The sequence below is a fragment of the Triticum urartu genome, chromosome 5A (genome assembly GCF_056163025.1).
Source record: "Triticum urartu cultivar PI428250 chromosome 5A, HENAU_Tu73, whole genome shotgun sequence".
In the NCBI taxonomy this organism is placed as follows: Eukaryota; Viridiplantae; Streptophyta; class Magnoliopsida; order Poales; family Poaceae; genus Triticum; species Triticum urartu.
Window position 1 is genome coordinate 383,907,678 of NC_141877.1, and position 18,115 is coordinate 383,925,792.

General features: G+C 45.5%; 2 protein-coding genes across 3 annotated transcripts; both read left to right on the forward strand.

Annotated features, from left to right (window-relative positions):
* The first annotated feature begins 1,168 nt into the window (after positions 1 to 1,168).
* LOC147971487 (uncharacterized) lies at positions 1,169 to 4,354 on the forward strand. Its single transcript, XM_087526137.1, has 5 exons — positions 1,169 to 2,089; positions 2,360 to 2,484; positions 3,148 to 3,251; positions 4,055 to 4,149; positions 4,224 to 4,354. Exons 1-4 carry the CDS (start codon positions 1,446 to 1,448, stop codon positions 4,082 to 4,084), a joined length of 903 nt encoding a protein of 300 aa, XP_087382263.1. The 5' UTR covers positions 1,169 to 1,445; the 3' UTR covers positions 4,085 to 4,149; positions 4,224 to 4,354.
* On the forward strand, positions 4,325 to 6,607 carry LOC125530716 (uncharacterized). Of its 2 annotated transcripts, XM_048695114.2 has the most exons (6): positions 4,325 to 4,445; positions 4,575 to 4,847; positions 4,940 to 5,087; positions 5,830 to 5,966; positions 6,138 to 6,218; positions 6,306 to 6,607. In XM_048695114.2, the coding sequence occupies exons 1-6, from the start codon at positions 4,401 to 4,403 to the stop codon at positions 6,390 to 6,392; spliced, it is 771 nt and encodes a 256-aa protein (XP_048551071.1). In that variant the 5' UTR covers positions 4,325 to 4,400; the 3' UTR covers positions 6,393 to 6,607. The 2 variants fall into 2 exon arrangements, with proteins under 2 accessions (XP_048551071.1, XP_087382264.1); XM_087526138.1 differs by having other exon boundaries at positions 4,401 to 4,847.
* Positions 6,608 to 18,115: the final 11,508 nt, after the last annotated feature.

Here is an 18,115-nt window from a genome sequence, read left to right on the forward strand (position 1 = left end):
TGTGATATAAAGCTTGTATTATTTTAATTTGTGTCTAGAGTTGTGTTGTGATATCTTCCCATGAGTCCTTGATCTTGATCATACACATTTGCGTGTATGATTAGTGTACGATTGAATTGAGAGCGTCACAGTTCCAAACCCTGGGGGAGCTGAGTGTCTGGGCACTTGAATAGGTGCCAAGTGGGGAGGGATTTCAGACGCTACCTGTCGGGTTTTCTCTTGTTCCAAGGCCAGTCTTTTTCTTAGTTCTTCTGTCAGTTGCCTGTCTTCTGGTGCAGCGTTTCCTTGTTCGCTTGCTGATGTTCAGAAACTGGTTGGCCCGCGGGTGATGATGTCGAGGCCCCAGTGGCCGTCAATGTTTTGAGTACATCTGCCATGGTTGTGAGCTGAGTGTTCAACGAGGATATAGCTTGTTGGACCCCGTCCATCACCGAGACCATGGTGTCCTGCTTGAGGCTGATGTTGTGCACATCCTTGCAGAGGTCATCGACTTCGCCACGCAGCTCTGCGGTTTCGTCACGGTGCTGCAGAAATTCGCCCTTCATGGCCAGGAGTTCGGCGATTTCCGACTCGTCGATACTGGCCTTGCCACGCCCCATCTTGGCTAAGTAATTCAGAAGGGAATTTTACCCCCAGGACTTGCCCGGGAATCGGATCTGAATACTCAACCCTGCCGCCGCCGCTCGAGATCGCCACCAGAACAGCACCACACGCCGCCGACCTGGGATTTTACCGAGTGAGCGATTTGCTCAGACAAGTCAAGCTCGACGTGGTGCCAACGAATGGGTCTACCGCCACCAGCGCCACCTACACCGCCGCCAACGCCACCTACACCGTCGCCGTCGACGAAAGAGGGAGGGAAGGGTGGGAAATCACCGCCGCAGCTCCGATCTGCTGCGTCACCGAGGAAAACCTACGCTCATGATACCAATTGGCACACCCTAATTGAGGAATTGGGAAGGATTCGATCTAGATCACACGAACAAATGGGGAAAGTAGGCACCCGCTAGGGTTTCTGTATTACTATGAGATATATGTTTGAGTAATGAAATGGTCTCATGAAAAACGATGCATTACAAGACGTTGGGAGCGAGCTTTACAACCCAGCTGGCACAGGGTAACGGCTATAGTGCCGTAGATGAAACGCTACAGGAACCTACAACCCAGCTGGCACAGGGTGACGGCTATAGTGCCGTAGATGAAACGCTACAGGAACCGGCTGAAACGGTACAGTGAGACGGCGAGCATCGCGAGCCGTCCAATCGTCGGGTCGAGGGTGAATCTGGGCCAGACGTTAACTGAAGAAGAGATACACTTGTTAACTGAAGATGCAGGGCTGACATCTGCCCTCCTCCGCCTCTCGCCAGCAGCCGAATCCGTCGGCGGCCGGTGGCGGCACCGACAGAGAGGCTGTGCTTGCCCTGTGGAAGAATGCATCTCAGCACATGAGGCGGGGAACGCACGCAAAGGCTATTCGGATCCTTCAAAAGGCCGTGGACAAGCTCGGAGGACTGGGGTCATCGCCGCCGATCCTCCTCCACGCATACAGCACCGCGCAACAGCTGACCGCCGCAATCACCGCCGACAGAAAGATCCGGGCACGCCATTTCAAGTCGGCGATCGAGGCCTCTAGGCGGGCTACCGAGATTGCGCCGGACTCGGTCGCGCTCGCCCACTCCTACGCCACCCTTCTCCTAGGAGCCTCCAGGGACATGGACGATGTCGACGCCATCGTTGCCTTCCCGAGTATCATCGCCGAGTGCGAGCGCGGGATCCAAATTAAGGAACCGTCGGACCTCGCGCTCTATGATCTTGGTCAGAGGGACTCCGAGCACCTGACCACAGATGTTCTTGCTGCCCTGAGCGAGTTGAAACAGCTTGTATCGGAAGATCTGCAGGGAATGAAGAGATACAAAGAAACCAAACTGAAAATTGTTGACTTTCAGAAGCAGCAGCACGTGGCTGCCTCCGACTCGCCGCCACTCATAACTGGACATTGTGCTGATCAGAGGAAAGATAGCCTCGAACAATCCTACGAGGTTATAAATGATTCCGGGAATTGTGCAGATAGGGAGGCATCAGTGGAAATGTATGCTATTCACTAGCTTTTCACTCTTTCCTTTGAAGAAGAACTTTGATTAGAAAATACTTCTAAGTTCTGTTACTGATAGTGATTGCTTTGCTTCTTCTTCAGTATAAGCAACATGAACAAATACAGGCAGCAATAAAACTATCTTTGTTGTCAACATCACTGGTTTCCTTTTGGCTCTGCACATTCATGTTTGAATGGCTTTAGTCTATTTGTTCATGTGAACTTTTGCAGTCAGCCTCAGCTTGATTCTGATGACTTCGGCTGCAGCCTTTCAACAACTGACGCTCACCCAGATGAGCAAGAGGAAGAAACTCAAGCAGAGGAAACTGTGGAGAAGGTAAATCCAAAACATTTTTCAGAACAAACCAGAAGTACTTCAGCACCTTCTGAATGTGAGTGCCTTCTGTACACTGGACACTTTGTTTCTTTGAAGCGTGCTATGTCAAATTGCACCAGCATCACAATAATCCTAGCAGTTTATTGGTGTCCTTTCCTATACGTAAGTGTCAAGAAGTGATAGAGTACTTGTCATTTAAGTTGAGTAAATTGGTAGCATTCTTTTCTCACTATGGTATATAAACACCTCTATGAACAGTCATTCATAGTACAGAAAATTGATTGAGTGCCTGAGCACAACTTAAAGATTGTGAAATACTATAACAGATTTATGTGCAAATTGATCATATTTGAATTGTGTTACCGAATCATTACTGAGGATGGTCATGCATGACAACCTTGCATGTTTTCATCTGCAACCTCCCAGCTCACGAGATTTATGTGTTTTGGACATTGACATGTCCCAAAATTCAGTTAATGTAAACAACCTACTTTTTTGGTGAAGAGGGGTTGCAATAGTTATTGAAGTATGTATAACAATCGTTTACCTTTTCTTGTTCACTATAGCCATGTCCACATATTCCCGTTTTCTTTTTCTGTGCCCACACATTATCCTGTGGATGGCAAACGCAAGCTTGTTATAAATGGATTGTATGCTAGATATTTTCTTGCTGTTATTTTCATCTGAACATATTTAAAGCTGTTACCTTTATATTCAGTTGCTGCCGCAATCCAATCAGAAATTGAACGCATCCAGGACCAGGATGATAACGATTGTTACAGACGTTTCCTAGAAGACCTGCGCCAAAGCATTGCTACACCAGTACTGTCTTTTTGCTGCTGATTTCCTTCTTGCTTCTCAACAAGCTAATATCTTGGTCCTTGAACAGCGACAGATAGTGCATATATCCATTCAACAACCAATTAGCATCATAATAACCCATATGCTGTGTTTCTCTCAAAACAAATAACCCAGATATTGTGTTAATGTGTTCTCTTATTGCTAGTTCACTATAGATGCTTAGCTGTTATTCATATATCACAGAACATGCTTTCCTCGTGCCCACCATGTAATTTAAGTAGTTTATGCTGAACAATTCTATGTAAGGCTTAATTGTATCGTGATATCGTATTACCCTGATAAATAAGAGTTGGTTTATCACAAACAAAACTTTGATGCCTTAGGAAATAGAGAAGATTAGTTCAGGGAAAAAATAGTCTGTACAAACTGACTCTAATATAATCAATACAACAATATGTAACGAAGCTGGTAAGAGCTGCAATTACAAGCTATTAAAATGATCTATAGAAGCAACAACTTATACGGATATATCGCCGCAAAAAACAAACAAAAAACTTGTACGGATATATGTTTGATCAGGACCTATGATACTATGTCTTCTTCCATATTGCTCTACTGTTGTTGTACATTTATAATTGCATCCTTCATATCAACAGTATGCTACGATAATTGTATCCTTCATACCAATAGTAGCTACGATATCAACAGTATGTATAATTGTATCCTTCGTACCAACAGTATGCTACGATATTAACACCACCTAGTCTCTTTGTCATCTTAGTTGTTTACAATAATCTTTTGAGATTATGATCCCTCTACTACAGTTGCAGCATGTATTACAAATGGGGAAGTAGTTCATGGGTCTGGTCTTAAAAGTGATGATGACGACAAGAGTTGTCTCTTGAATGTGATTATCCAGGTAACTATCCGATTTATGACACATGCATCTATGATTTGTTTCACATAATGACAATTATTCTTCTCTACATTCAGTCATTATGGCATTTAAGGGGATTCCGAGATGAGCTGCTCAAAACATCGTCACGCTATAAATATGTTGGAGATCCTGCCGCTGTTTCTTGTGTTGTATGTGCGTTATGTCATATTTTTACCGAGTTGAGCAAAGTATCTAAGGGGGAAGGAGAGGCTGTTGCACCTACTTCTTTGAGGATGGCTTTGAGCATCTCATTCCCCGCTGAGAAGTTAATTCGGATGGTATATTTCTGTCTTTTTTTCATAGTAGTTTTGTGCGTACACATATTTATACATCATTTTGTTATCGGACTGATCACTTTATCTACAAATGACTCCTTTGTCTATCTGATACTCTTTGACCATGATCAGGGACAAATGAATGATGCATCTGAGGTATTGGAGGCAATCTTAAGACGCATGCATGATTCATACACTTATCGTGCTGACTACCATGCTGAATCTCACGAGCACAATTGTAGTGGCTCATGGGATTGTGCAAACAAGGATTGCATTGCACACACTATATTTGGTGCAGACGTCCATGAAAGAATGATCTGCTACAATTGTGGGTTAGAGTCTAGACAACAAAAATATACATCATTTCTCCATTATATCAATGATTGTTCACTTAATTATGCAATGGTTAGTTGTGTTCTTCTACTGGTTTATTGTATTCTGTACTTTATGGTTGCTGATATGTTGTGCCTGGGTTTATTGTTTGTTCCATGGTACAGAGGATCTGTCCAGGCAATCCATTTGATGATATTTTGAAGGCTGTGATGATGGATGTCCACAGAACTTGTGATCCTGATGTGGGTGGCTGTGGAAAATCAAATCATATGAGCCACAGTCTCTCTAGTTCCCCTCATGTTTTCACAGTTGGTAAATGTCTTTCTTTTCGATATATATATATATATATATATAGGAAAATGGTTGTGTACTCCTGGCAGTACGTACTCCCGCTCCTCATATACCACATAGATGAATCTTTTATATCTTTTTATTATTTTTAATATACTTCATTAGTAATTATTATATATATATATATATATATATATATTTGGTCTGGAGATTCTAACAGACATTTGGTCATGTAGTACTCTTAACTTTTTGCATAGTGCTTTGCTTAATGTTTTTTAGGATTTTGCCTGCTGAAAAGGTTCTTGAGTCACCAAGCCGTGTCAAGACATCTTAGTGTCTGACTAGTCGGCGGCTAGCTTGGACTGATCGAACCTTTTTTTTTCGAGAAAACGCAAAAGACCTTGCGTTTCTTTTCATTGAAAAGGTAGGGGGTCAGTTACAGTCGTCCTAGGACGAATAAAGCGAGAATCAGATACAAGGCTCAGTGCACATCCCATGTAGGGGGGAGGACTGATCGAACCTAGTCGAGTGTCTAGTTTGGTGGGCTTCAGAAAAACAGAGGGAGGGGGGTTATTAGTCAAGTACCAGCAGCAAACCACCATTGCAGCGCAGGCTAGTGGGCTAGGCCGTCGATGACTAAAAAACGTTTGCTGCTGCGCACAGAATTGATCATTCAACTATAAAATCTGCTTGTATGCTCTTTTGTTAATGGGATTATTGATCAACATGAATCTCTTCTTACCCGTTTAACTTTTGTTTTTAGCTTTGGGATGGCAGACTGGAAATGGGAGTGTGAGGGACATGCTACCTCATATTTTGGCTGCCCTTGGGACAGAGATAGATTTGGGCGTTATCTACCCTGGTGCAAGTCGACGGAGCAAACACTCCCTGGTGTCAATGGTAGGCCTATAAAAGACCCCTCCTTGCTCTTCCAAAATTACAGACTGCTTAGTGAAATGTGTTTTGTTTGTAAAACAGATCGATGTATGCAGGTATCTGTTTCCTGTTATACTGATACGATCAGACTCATCAGACACTTAACATGGCCTGGTTTGCTGTTTTTGCATGCAGGCTTGCTTCTACAGCCAGCGCTATATCTGTTTTGCTATCGATGGCGAGCACTGGGTCCTGTATGATGACCAGACTGCTGAGGTAACCAGATATAAGCGCTGCACCTACTAAAAGTGAAGGTTTTTCCTGATTTTTCGCTTACTATGACCTGGCTTTTGGTCTGTCCAGGTTGTTGGTGATTGGATTCAAGTGCTCAGTATGTGCGAGGAAAAGGAAATGCAACCTCTGCTTCTTTTCTTCGAAGCTGCAAATTGATTGATTGTTCTTCTGCCGAAAAGTTTTGGCTTAAGGAAGGATGTTGATTTGACGTGAAACATTGGGATGCTCTTTGTAATTTTGAAAAAATAGTCTAGTTAAATTGTTAACTGTGTCTATTTTATAACTTATGGTTTAAGATTGGTCCACGCCATCTCGTCTAAATCGCTCATATAGAACTCGCCGAGTTGTCTCCCAACTTGCCGAGACCCTCATTGTGCTCTACATCAATATCAATCCCATATAATCATGAGTAGGGTTATTAACTGCATCACGGGTCTGAAAACTTGTACCCCTTGTTCGTTTGATAGGTCATGTTCCACTGCCAAACAAAACAGGTGCGACTACCGTACTTTTGGGAGGTACCTGGTGAAATATCCTCCACATTGCTCATATACTCGTGAATACAATTAGTACCCTAATCACTTGTGACTAAGACAAAACCCACAAAGTTGTCCTTCTAATCTCCCTAGTTTTTTTGAGGATCTAATCTCCCTAGTTTTGATGGTTGATGACAACGTAAAATAGATTGTTAACATAAAATGTTTTGGTTTCTTTCGATATAGAGTTTTCTCCCTAGATTTGTCCACAATTGAAATTTCTGCTTTTGAATACACAAAATGGACAAAATAGAATTGAAAGAGCTCCCACCATATCTTTAGAAGCGGAGGGTGCAAAGTGTGCAAGCTATGAAATATAAACAATTTTTGCACTAGTGTGTACCATGGCGTAAGAAGATTTGATATAGAACATGGCAATATATAATCATGGAGAGATAGATTGGTCAAGATACGACAACTATAAAAGTACTCAACTTAGATCCACGATTCTCAACTAAGCATAACAACACATAGTCTGAAACATACGATAAATAATGAGTAGCAAGTCATGACACACAAATAAAGTACGGTGCAAGATTATTAAAAGAGTTTCACAAACTCAAATAAGAAGTAAATCAAGGAGCGGGAGCTTGTGATCATGCAACTCCCAACAAAATAAAATCCCGCAGAAACCGAATAGAACTTAATTATCCCCGTTCTGGTATCAAGACACCAAAAGGGTAAGGATTTGAATGGACCGTTTTGAAGGAAATTATATTAAAACTTGGATTTCATGAAAATTGGGTCAATTTAATAATGCAGTGCGTGTCCACTGATGAGTATCAGGTTCATTTTAACTCTAAAGAAAGTGAGAGTTTAAGCCTACGAGAGGATCAAGACAAGGGGATCATTTGTTTCCCTATCTGTTCTTGTTATGTAGGGAGGGTCTAGCTACTCTTTTAGTGCATGCGAAGGAGAGCATTAATATTTCTGGAGTTAAGGTTTGCAGAGAGGCCCTTCTATTACCAATCTTCTATTTATTGATGACTTTTTGATCCTTATGAAAGCTAATTCACAAAATGTAAGTCTTTAAAATTGATTTTGGATTCTTATTGTGCGGCCCCGGGGCAATTGGTGAGTGGAAAAATCAAGCATCTTCTTTAGCTCCAGTTTGGGAGTGGAGACTCGAGAACAAATTTGAACCATTTGTTATATCATGACAGAGGCTCTCAGTGATAGATATTTGGGCGATTTGGGCTTGCCTGTCTCCATGGGTATGGAGAAATCAGATTGTCTTCAATATCTCGTTGATCGAATTAATATGAGAACTAATGGACGGAAATAAAGATGATACCCATTGGAGGGAAGGAAGTTCTCCTCAAATCTGCCGTACAAGCTATTCTCGCTTATGCTATGTAAACCTTCAAAATTCCTAAACAAACTTGCGAAGGAATAACTGACATGAAGCCGTGTTAATGGTGGCGAGACGAGGACAATCAAAAGAGGATGTTACGCAATCTCGGATCTGCTATCACCAGCGTTTCCGACCCACATGCGTCAACCAGGCCCAATCGAAGAGCAACACTGACTTATGAGAGGCCTTGGGCCCTCTCCCCCTGAAAGACTAGCTTGTTAGGAGGGGACACCCCCGGCCTTATAAGTCGTGTTATGTCTCCCCCCACAACTGGTGTGGGACTAAACCCAACAATCTCCCCCTCACACATCGGTCACCCATGGGCCCGCTAACACCAGTGTTTCCAGCCCACCAACCATGACCGACTACCCGTGAGTCCAACGAGATTTATTCCGGGCACCTGGGCTCTGATATCAATTGTTATGCAATCTCGGGTCCTCTATCACCAGTGTTTCCGACCCACATGCGTCAACTAGGCCCAACCGGAGAGCAACACTGACTTATGAGAGGCATTGGGCCCTCTCCCCCCAAAAGACTAGCCTGTTAGGAGGGGACACCCCGCCCTTATAAGTCGTGTTATATCTCCCCCCACAACCGATGTGGGACTAAACCCAACAGAGGATACATTGAATGGTTGGTTGAAGATGTGTGTTCTTAAGAGCCAAGGGTGTATGGGATTTCATGATATCTAGTGCTTTGATCTCACGATGTTGGCATAACAAGTGTGGCATCTTCTAGATAATCCGGATTCTTTATGCGTAACAATTTTGAGAGCCAAATATTTTTCCAATGGCGATTTGTTGAATGCTAAGTTAAAAAGGGATATGATGGCGAAAGTTAGTTCTCTTAAGCATGGTCATATTTGGAGGGTTGTTTGTAGGGGAACGTAGCAGAAATTCAAAAATTTCTACGCATCACCAAGATCAATCTATGGAGTAATCTAGCAACGAGGGGAAGGAGAGTGCATCTACATACCCTTGTAGATCGCTAAGCGGAAGCGTTCAAGAGAACGGGGTTGAAGGAGTCATACTCATCGTGATCCAAATCACCGGAGATCCTAGTGCCGAACGGACGGCACCTCCGCGTTCAACACACGTACAGCCCGGTGACGTCTCACATGCCTTGATCCAGCAAGGAGAGAGGGAGAGATTGAGGAAGACTCCATCCAGCAGTAGCACAACGGCGTGGTGGTGGTGGAGGAGCGTGGTACTCCAGCAGGGCTTCGCCAAGCATCGCAAGAGACGAGGAGGGAGAGGGGTAGGGCTGCGCCAAGAAGGAGAGGAACTCGTGTGTCTTGGGCAGCCCAAACCTCAAGTATATATAGGGGGAGGGGAGGGGCTGCGCCCCCACCTAGGGTTCCCTCCCTAGGGGTGGCAGCAGCCCCCAGATCCCATCTGGGTGGCGGCCAGGTGGAGGGGAGAGGGAGGCGCACCAGGCATGGGCCCTAAGGCCCATCTGCCCTTAGGGTTTGCCCCCCCTCCTCCCCTTAGGCGCCTTGGGCCCTTGTGGGGGGCGCACCAGCCCACCTGGGGCTGGTCCCATCCCATACTTGGCCCATGCAGCCCTCCGGGGCTTGTGGCCCCACTTGGTGGACCCCCAGGACCCTCCCGGTGGTCCCGGTACGTTACCGATAAACCCCGAAACTTTTCCGGTGACCAAAACAGGACTTCCCATATATAAATCTTTACCTCCGGACCATTCCGGAACTCCTCGTGACGTCCGGGATCTCATCCGGGAATCCGAACAACATTCCGTAACCACATACAAACTTCCTTTATAACCCTAGCGTCATCGAACCTTAAGTGTGTAGACCCTACGGGTTCGGGAACCATGCAGACATGACCGAGACGTTCTCCGGTCAATAACCAACAGCGGGATCTGGATACCCATGTTGGTTCCCACATGTTCCACGATGATCTCATCGGATGAACCACGATGTCGAGGATTCGATCAATTCCGTATACAATTCCCTTTGTCTAGCAGTATTGTACTTGCCCGAGATTCGATCGTCGGTATCCCGATACCTTGTTCAATCTCGTTACCGGCAAGTCTCTTTACTCGTTCCGTAACACATCATCCCGTGATCAACTCCTTGATCACATTGTGCACATTATGATGATGTCCTACCGAGTGGGCCCAGAGATACCTCTCCGTCACACGGAGTGACAAATCCCAGTCTCGATTCGTGCCAACCCAATAGACACTTTCGGAGATACCCGTAGTGCACCTTTATAGCCACCCAGTTACGTTGTGACGTTTGGCACACCCAAAGTATTCCTACGGTATCCGGGAGTTGCACAATCTCATGGTCTAAGGAAATGATACTTGACATTAGAAAAGCTTTAGCATACGAACTACACGATCTTTGTGCTAGGCTTAGGATTGGGTCTTGTCCATCACATCATTCTCCCAATAATGTGATCCCGTTATCAATGACATCCAATGTCCATGGTCAGGAAACCGTAACCATCTATTGATCAACGAGCTAGTCAACTAGAGGCTTACTAGGGACATGGTGTTGTCTATGTATCCACACATGTATCTGAGTTTCCTATCAATACAATTCTAGCATGGATAATAAACGATTATCATGAACAAGGAAATATAATAATAACTAATTTATTATTGCCTCTAGGGCATATTTCCAACATTGTTGACCATTATAATATCAATAGTTGGGATGATGCTTAAATTCCCAATTGCTTTAACATGAGATTTATCATACCCATAGGGAGCGAATTCCATCCAGGGTTGAAAGTCCATCTAGACCCTAAATGTATTTTGGTGCTGGCGGTGATATCATTAGTGGGACCTATGTTAGTTGTCAAGTTTATCTCATGACATTGGTCTATCGGTGATATATCATGGAGATGCTTGACCCCCATTTCAAAAAGGAAAAGGGTGTCGGTTATCCGAAGACTCCATGTTTTTTTGTATTTGTGTCATAAAAACTACACTATTAAGAGGGATTGAGATGATTTGATTAGTTTGGGGATCATGCAAAAACATGTACACTATCCATCCCCATGCCTAACTCAATAGGTCAAAACCCTACCCAAAACAGACTGATGATGGAACACCCCCCCCCCCCCCGGGGGGGGGGGTCTAGGAAAATTCTTTGGATACCTTAGATCCCAACACTTCAGACCCTCGGGCCGCAGGGTCCCCCTCCTTGAGTGGTTATCTATAACGCCACGAGACCGATGTGCCAGGTGTCTTCCAGTTATCGCTGTTGTTGCCTTGTCATTTGTTTGCGTGTCATGCATTTCATATCATGTCATCATGTGCATCGCATTTGCATACATGTTCGTCTCATGCATCCGAGCATTTTCCCCGTTGTCTGTTTTGCGATCTGACACTCTTATGTCCTCTAGCGTCCCCTTTTGCCTCTTTTCGTGTGCGGGTGTTAAACTTTCTCGGATTCCAAGCGGCCTTGATTTACCACCGGTAGACCGCATGTCAAGTTTCGTGCCATTTGAAGTTCGTTTGATACTCCAACGGTTAACCGGGGAACCGTAAAGGCCTCGTGTGTGTTGCATCCCAACACCCCTCCAAAGTGGCCCAAAACCCCTCCAAACCCCCTCCATCCTCTCGGTCGTTCGATTACGATCGCGTGGCCGAAAACCGCACCTCATTTGGACTCTCCTAGCTCCCTCTACCTATATATATGTGTGCCTCCCCGAAATTTCGCGGTACAAACCCTAACCTTCTTCCCTCTCCGCCGACGGACTCTTCTTCTCCACCGACGGACATGTCCGCTGGTGCCCGCCGCCGCGCCCCACGCCCATCGGGGGCTGCCACGTGGCGCCGCGCCGCCGCCCTCCACGCCGGCCTGCGCCTCCCCCGCGCCTCACCGCGCGCCTTCCCCGAGCGCCTCGCCACGCCGCCTCCCGCCGGCGAGCTCGCCGCGCGCGCCGCCCACCGGACCCCGCGGCCTGCTCCGCGCGCCGCCCGGCAACGCTGCCCGCCGCCGTCGAGTTCGCCGCCTCCCGCGCGCCTCTAGGGGGCCCGAGCCGCCCCCGCCTCCATGTCGTCTCGCCGGAGCCCGCCGGCGACCTGCTCCGCCGTCCCCGCATCGCCGTCGTCCTCCACCGTCGTCGCCGGAGCTCGCCGGAGTGCGAGCCGGCCGGATCCATCCCGCCTGCACCAGATCCACCCACCCATCCATCCAAACACGGCACCCCATCCCGATCCGCTCTGTCCCGGATATCCTCGTCCGCCCATTGACTTTTCCGCCAGGTGAAAATCGGCTAAGTCCTCAGATCCTCATAATTTGTGCCCCTCTTCATCATGCCATAACTTCATCACCGTAGCTCCGTTTCATGCGCATAATATATCAAAATGTTCATCATGTTGTGCTCTTCATTTTGTTCCATTGCACCATGATTGTTTGAGTCCATCTTGATGCCCTAATGACTGTTGCAAGAGTGCTTCATAATGTTAGGTGATGTTTCTTATCAGATCTTGAGCATTTGTCATTTTTACCATGATTATTGTGTGCTGCTTATGGGCATGAGCTCTACATGTGTTTTTTTATATGCCATGCCATCTTTACAGGGGTGTATGCCATGTATTTTTGTGATCATTGTGGTGACTAGCACAAGCATGCAAAGTAGCTCTCGTGATATTGCTGATTTCAGGGACTTAGAATTTCACCAAGTCATTTCCTTGATGTTATTTTTATGTCATGTATTCATATTGTTAAAGAGTGATCCATGCTTCTTTTGAGTATGTTCAGTAAGGATGATTTTGAGATATGGTTGTGATCTATCCATCCATGTCCTTGTTTGCATTTATGGAGTGCCCTAGCATGACTCAATCTTGCTCTATTTTTGCTATAAAATGTTCCTGGCAGATTGTTTACGTGTTAATCAATTTTGCCAAGGTTGGTGTAGTTGATCCATGCATGCTATGAGATTGTTCTTGCCATGTTTAGCTTCTTCAACATGTCTTCTTGCTGGTAGTATGCTTAGTTTGTCATGCAATGCCTTGTCTTGAGTGCATCGAGCTCGCAAACATGTCTTCGTAACTCTGTTTATGCCATGTCCAGTTTTCTGCCAAGTCTGAATCTGTTAACGAAACTTGCTATGTTTACATAGGTGCCATCATATCTTCTGATCCCTTTTGGCTTATGGTCAGTAAGGGATTTTTGTTATATGCTTTGAGTAGATTCATGCCATGCCTTGTATTGATATGATCTGATCCTGTAGCATGTTGTTATCTTGGTCTAAACATTGCTTCCTGATGTTAATTCCTGACACGTTAGTTTTTTCACTAAGTCTGTGATGCTGATATCTTTTGCACTTTTGCCATGCTTGTTTGAACCTGCTATTGTGTGATTTAGCTGTAGCTCAGTGTTCATCTTTTGTCAAGCATCTTGAGTAGATCACTGCCATGTGCTTTATTGCTATGTTGGAGTGCAGTAGCTTAGTTTCTTGTTGCATTCTAGATGGCATCGTGCTGTTAATCGCAGAATTGTGTCATTCTTGTTTTGCTTGCCATTTGCAAACCGTGCATCCGTTTCCAGTGATCTTTATATCGATTTTGACCGAAATCAAATCATCTTTCCAGCGGCACACTTGGTTTGCCAAGTTGAGGACTGGTTCAATCTTTTCCTTCCGGAGCACGCATATGCATTGCATATCACATCCCACATATCATGCCATGTTTTGCATCATGTTGCTTGCACATTGCACGTGGTTGATTGTCGTTTCCTTTGCTCGTGTTCTTGCTTTGGGTAGAGCCGGAAGAAGAGTACGTGATCGAGGACCCGTTGAGTACGCTTACGAGGATCAAGCTTTCGTCTTCTCGGAGAACTTTGCAGGCAAGATGACCATACCCTCGAAATCACTTCTATCTTTGCTTGCTAGTTGCTCGCTTTTTTGCTATGCCGCGATACCTACCACTTGCTATATCATTCCTCCCATATTGCCATGTCAAGCCTCTAACCCACTTTACCTAGCAAACCGTTGTTTGGCTATGTTACCGCTTTGCTCAGCCCCTCTTATAGCGTTGCTAGTTGCAGGTGAAGATTGGAGTTTGTTCCATGTAAGAACATGGTTATTGTTGGGATATCACAATATCTCTTATTTATATTAACGCATCTATATACTTGGTAAAGGGTGTAAGGCTCGGCCTTATGCCTGGTGTTTTGTTCCACTCTTGCCGCCCTAGTTTCCGTCATACCGGTGTTATGTTCCTTGATTTTGCGTTCCTTACGCGGTTGGGTGTTATGGGAACCCCTTGACAGTTCGCCTTGAATAAAACTCCTCCAGCAAGGCCCAACCTTGGTTTTACCATTCACCTACCTACCACCATATACCTTCCCTTCGGTTCTGCAGACTCAAGGGTCATCTTATTTTAACACCCCCCCCCCCGGGCCAGTGCTCCTCTGAGTGTTGGTCCGAACCGAGCTGCCTGCGGGGCCACCTCGGGGAAACTTGAGGTTTGGTTTTACTCGTAGCTAGTCTCATCCGGTGTTGCCCTGAGAACGAGATACATGCGACTCCTACCGGGATTTGTCGGCACATCGGTTGGCTTTGCTGGTCTTGTTTTACCATTGTCGAAATGTCTTGTAACCGGGATTCCGAGTCTGGCCGGGTCTTCCTGGGAGAAGGAATATCCTTCGTTGACCGTGAGAGCTTGTGATGGGCTAAGTTGGGACACCCCTGTAGGGTTTTGAACTTTCGAAAGCCGTGCACGCGGTTATGGGCAGATGGGAATTTGTTAATGTCCGGTTGTAGAGAACTTGACACTTAACTTAATTAAAATGCATCAACCGCGTGTGTAGCCGTGATGGTCTCTTTCCGGCGGAGTCCGGGAAGTGAACACGGTTTTGGAGTTATGTTTGAACGTAAGTAGTTTCAGGATCACTTCTAGTTCACGACCGTGCATTGCTTCTCTTCTCGCTCTTATTTGCATAAGTTAGCCACCATATATGCTTAGTGCTTGCTGCAGCTCCACCTCATTACCCCTTTCCTACCCATAAGCTTAAATAGTCTTAATCTTGCGGGTGTGAGATTGTTGAGTCCCCGTGACTCACGGATTACTTCAAACAGTTGCAGGTGCCGATGATAACAGTAGATGACGCAGCTGAGCTCAAGTGGGAGCTCGATGAAGATCGTTTTCGTTGGGTTGTTTCGTTTCCTTTCGATCAGTAGTGGAGCCCAGTTGGGCGATCGGGGATCTGTTGCATTAGGGTGGTCTTCTTTTATTTTGGTTCAGTAGTCGGACCTTGATTGTATTCTGGATGATGTAATGTTTTATTCATGTATTGTGTGAAGTGGCGATTGTAAGCCAACTCTTTACCCCTTTCTTATTCAGTACATGGGATGTGTAAAGATTACCCCTCTTGCGACATGCCTACAATGTGGTTATGCCTCTAAGACTGCCAATGGCTAATTACATTTGATTTGGTCTTCATTCTACACCTTATGGAAAAGATTAGGAAGACCATAGATGTCTTTGTGTCAAACTACAACATAAAACTTTGGCTATTGTAAATGCATTGGATTATGGTTCTAACACAACTGTGTTGCTTGATGAATCAAGAGAAGATGGATGGGAACATCTTATAGAAAGATGTCAAATCCTTTTGTGTGAGACATGAGACTGATGTCCAAGATATGGATCAAAGTATGTATCTTTTCCTATCTCCCTACGTTTATATAAATCACAATGTGCAGATTTAGTCACCTCTCACTTATAGACTTACTCATTAAATTCTAAATAATGGGACATATTATGTCTTACATATATATTGCAAGTTTAGGTATGCTAGTGTGACAAAATCTTGCAATAATCATGACAACACCACTCGCAGTAATCATAACAAGACCACATTTATCCACCATTACAAAGTAGAGATATTTAATGTTGCAATGGATTAACAAGTCATAGAGTTGAATGGTCGATTTAGTTCCCCATCAACCGAACTCCAATCTTTGTTCATTCTTGGATCCGAGACATGGCACCTTCAAAAAGTCAAAGGTATGCATGCTGCTGAAAAATTCTCCTACAAATTTTTCCAGTCAAAAAGGAGATCAGTTGGAGTGTGAGCTGCCACATTTCCAACTAGGTACACTCAATTATCCAGAGATCTATGTACACCACTTGCTGACTTGATAAAAATGATGGGTAAGCCGGAAAGGAAAATCTTCAGATTATTCAATGGTTGATAGGTTATTACGAACACTTATAACTCTTCCGAAGTGAACTGGAACAACAGAGCTGGCCTTTCTTTTTTTCCTATGAGGGGAAAACTAACGACTATTTATCAACTGTCAAGGTAATACAAAGAACACGAGAAGTAAAAAAAATACATCTAGATCCATAGACCACCTAGCAACGATTACAAACATTGGAGCGAGTCGAAGGCACGCCGTCATCATCGCCCCTTCCTCATCGGAACCGGGCAAACCTTATTGTAGTAGACACATCTTTGAACTAAAATTCAAGACGGTTTTCTTCACCAATATGCACAGCAGTCCATTGATAAGGAACTAGCAACCATGTTTAGCTCTGGAAAAATTATCGAGACCTTTGATCTTCACGATCGTAAAGCCTAAGATATATAATTCTCATTTGCATTGCAGAACAATGAGCATGTTTTGATTATTTAGACCTTGACATATTTACTATGCAATGTCTACTCCAATCTCTTGCTCGGTCCTTGCGTCTATAATCTGAAAATACGGCAAAAGGATGCACATGTGTTCATATCATCATTCACTGCAGCTAGAAGGAAGAATCGGGACGGATCTTTCATTCCTGGTCGATTTATGATAAGATGTCGATCAATGGCAAGATATGAGTGCATTGACAATCGTTGCGATGATTATTCCGTGACAGAGACACAGTTGAACCACCAAGCAGCTGCCGATTCGACAGGGCCTACACCATTAAGTAGTAGAGCTTTCTTTGACTAGTGACTTTTCCCATATCCAGTCCAAGGAGCGGATGATGTTAATTAGGTCTTCGACGGCAACAGTGCACTAATAAGCTACTAACATGAAGACATACCAAGTTCATCTGCTCTTGGAGCCTCCACTGCTCTGTTTGGTCCCTGCACCTGAACCGTCCACTCGCCTGGCCATCGACTGTTCTTAGAGCAATTGTAACGTGCCGATCTATTTTGTCCGCGCGTGTCGTCTCTATTTGATCGTCGTAGATATAAAAGTCGCCTAATGCGCCGATTCAAACGGACGAATGTCTGCTTTTCGCTCGCCTGCCGATCCATTCCTGACCCAAATTTAGGTCTTATTTGTGTCAGCGACACGAAGTGGACATGCGTGATGCGTACCTACTCCTCCCCTGGCCCACCAGTCGGTGGCATGTTGGTCATTTTCTTCCATCCCTATCGACAACAAGCCCTCGCCAGCTCACCCCGTCGCCTTCGCCGCCCAGTTCCAGTGTCCCTACCAGCAGTCTGCGCCCAGCCGCCCACACACATCTCCCCCGCACACCGCCACCTCCCACGTCGCCGCCACCACCGCCTCGCCGCTGGTCCACCGCAGCTTCCCACCCCCCTCCCACCCCGACGTCGTCGCCAGCATCAAGTCCCCCCCCCCCCCCGTGGCCCTGCGTCGCCGCGCTCGCCTGACGCCGCCAGGCCAGCTACCTGGTCCACGGGAGGCGCGCGTCTCTTCGCCGGCCAACTTCTTCGACGACGCCCACAAGTGTTCGACAGTTTGCCCCCAAGGTACAAATGGACTCCGCCGACGAGTTCTTTTTCCACAATTTTCTCTGCGACTCCGACGATTCCTCATCCGATGATGAGGAGATGGTGGCTGTTGTGTTGGTCCATGACCACCTTAATAGGCAGCGGCCGTTGTTTCGGGGCTCGATCCCGGGGCACACTCCAGTGTTGAATCGCAATCGCAACCGAGAGAACGACCATTTTCTTCTTTGGAAGGACTACTTTGAGACAGCCAACCCGCTGTTCAAACATCACCAATTCCGGTGGCATTTGCATATGGCTAGGCATGTTT

Excerpts from the sequence above, each read along its gene's own strand:
- LOC147971487 (XM_087526137.1), top strand. The coding sequence starts at position 1,446 with ATGAGGCGGGGAACGCACGCAAAGGCTATTCGGATCCTTCAAAAGGCC. Across the intron at positions 2,485-3,147 it reads TACTTCAGCACCTTCTGAAT|TTGCTGCCGCAATCCAATCA; the intron begins GTGAGTGCCTTC and ends CTTTATATTCAG. Across the intron at positions 3,252-4,054 it reads GCCAAAGCATTGCTACACCA|TTGCAGCATGTATTACAAAT; the intron begins GTACTGTCTTTT and ends CCTCTACTACAG.
- LOC125530716 (XM_087526138.1), top strand. The coding sequence starts at position 4,401 with ATGGCTTTGAGCATCTCATTCCCCGCTGAGAAGTTAATTCGGATGGTA. Across the intron at positions 4,848-4,939 it reads GTTCACTTAATTATGCAATG|AGGATCTGTCCAGGCAATCC; the intron begins GTTAGTTGTGTT and ends TCCATGGTACAG. Across the intron at positions 5,967-6,137 it reads AACACTCCCTGGTGTCAATG|GCTTGCTTCTACAGCCAGCG; the intron begins GTAGGCCTATAA and ends TTTTGCATGCAG.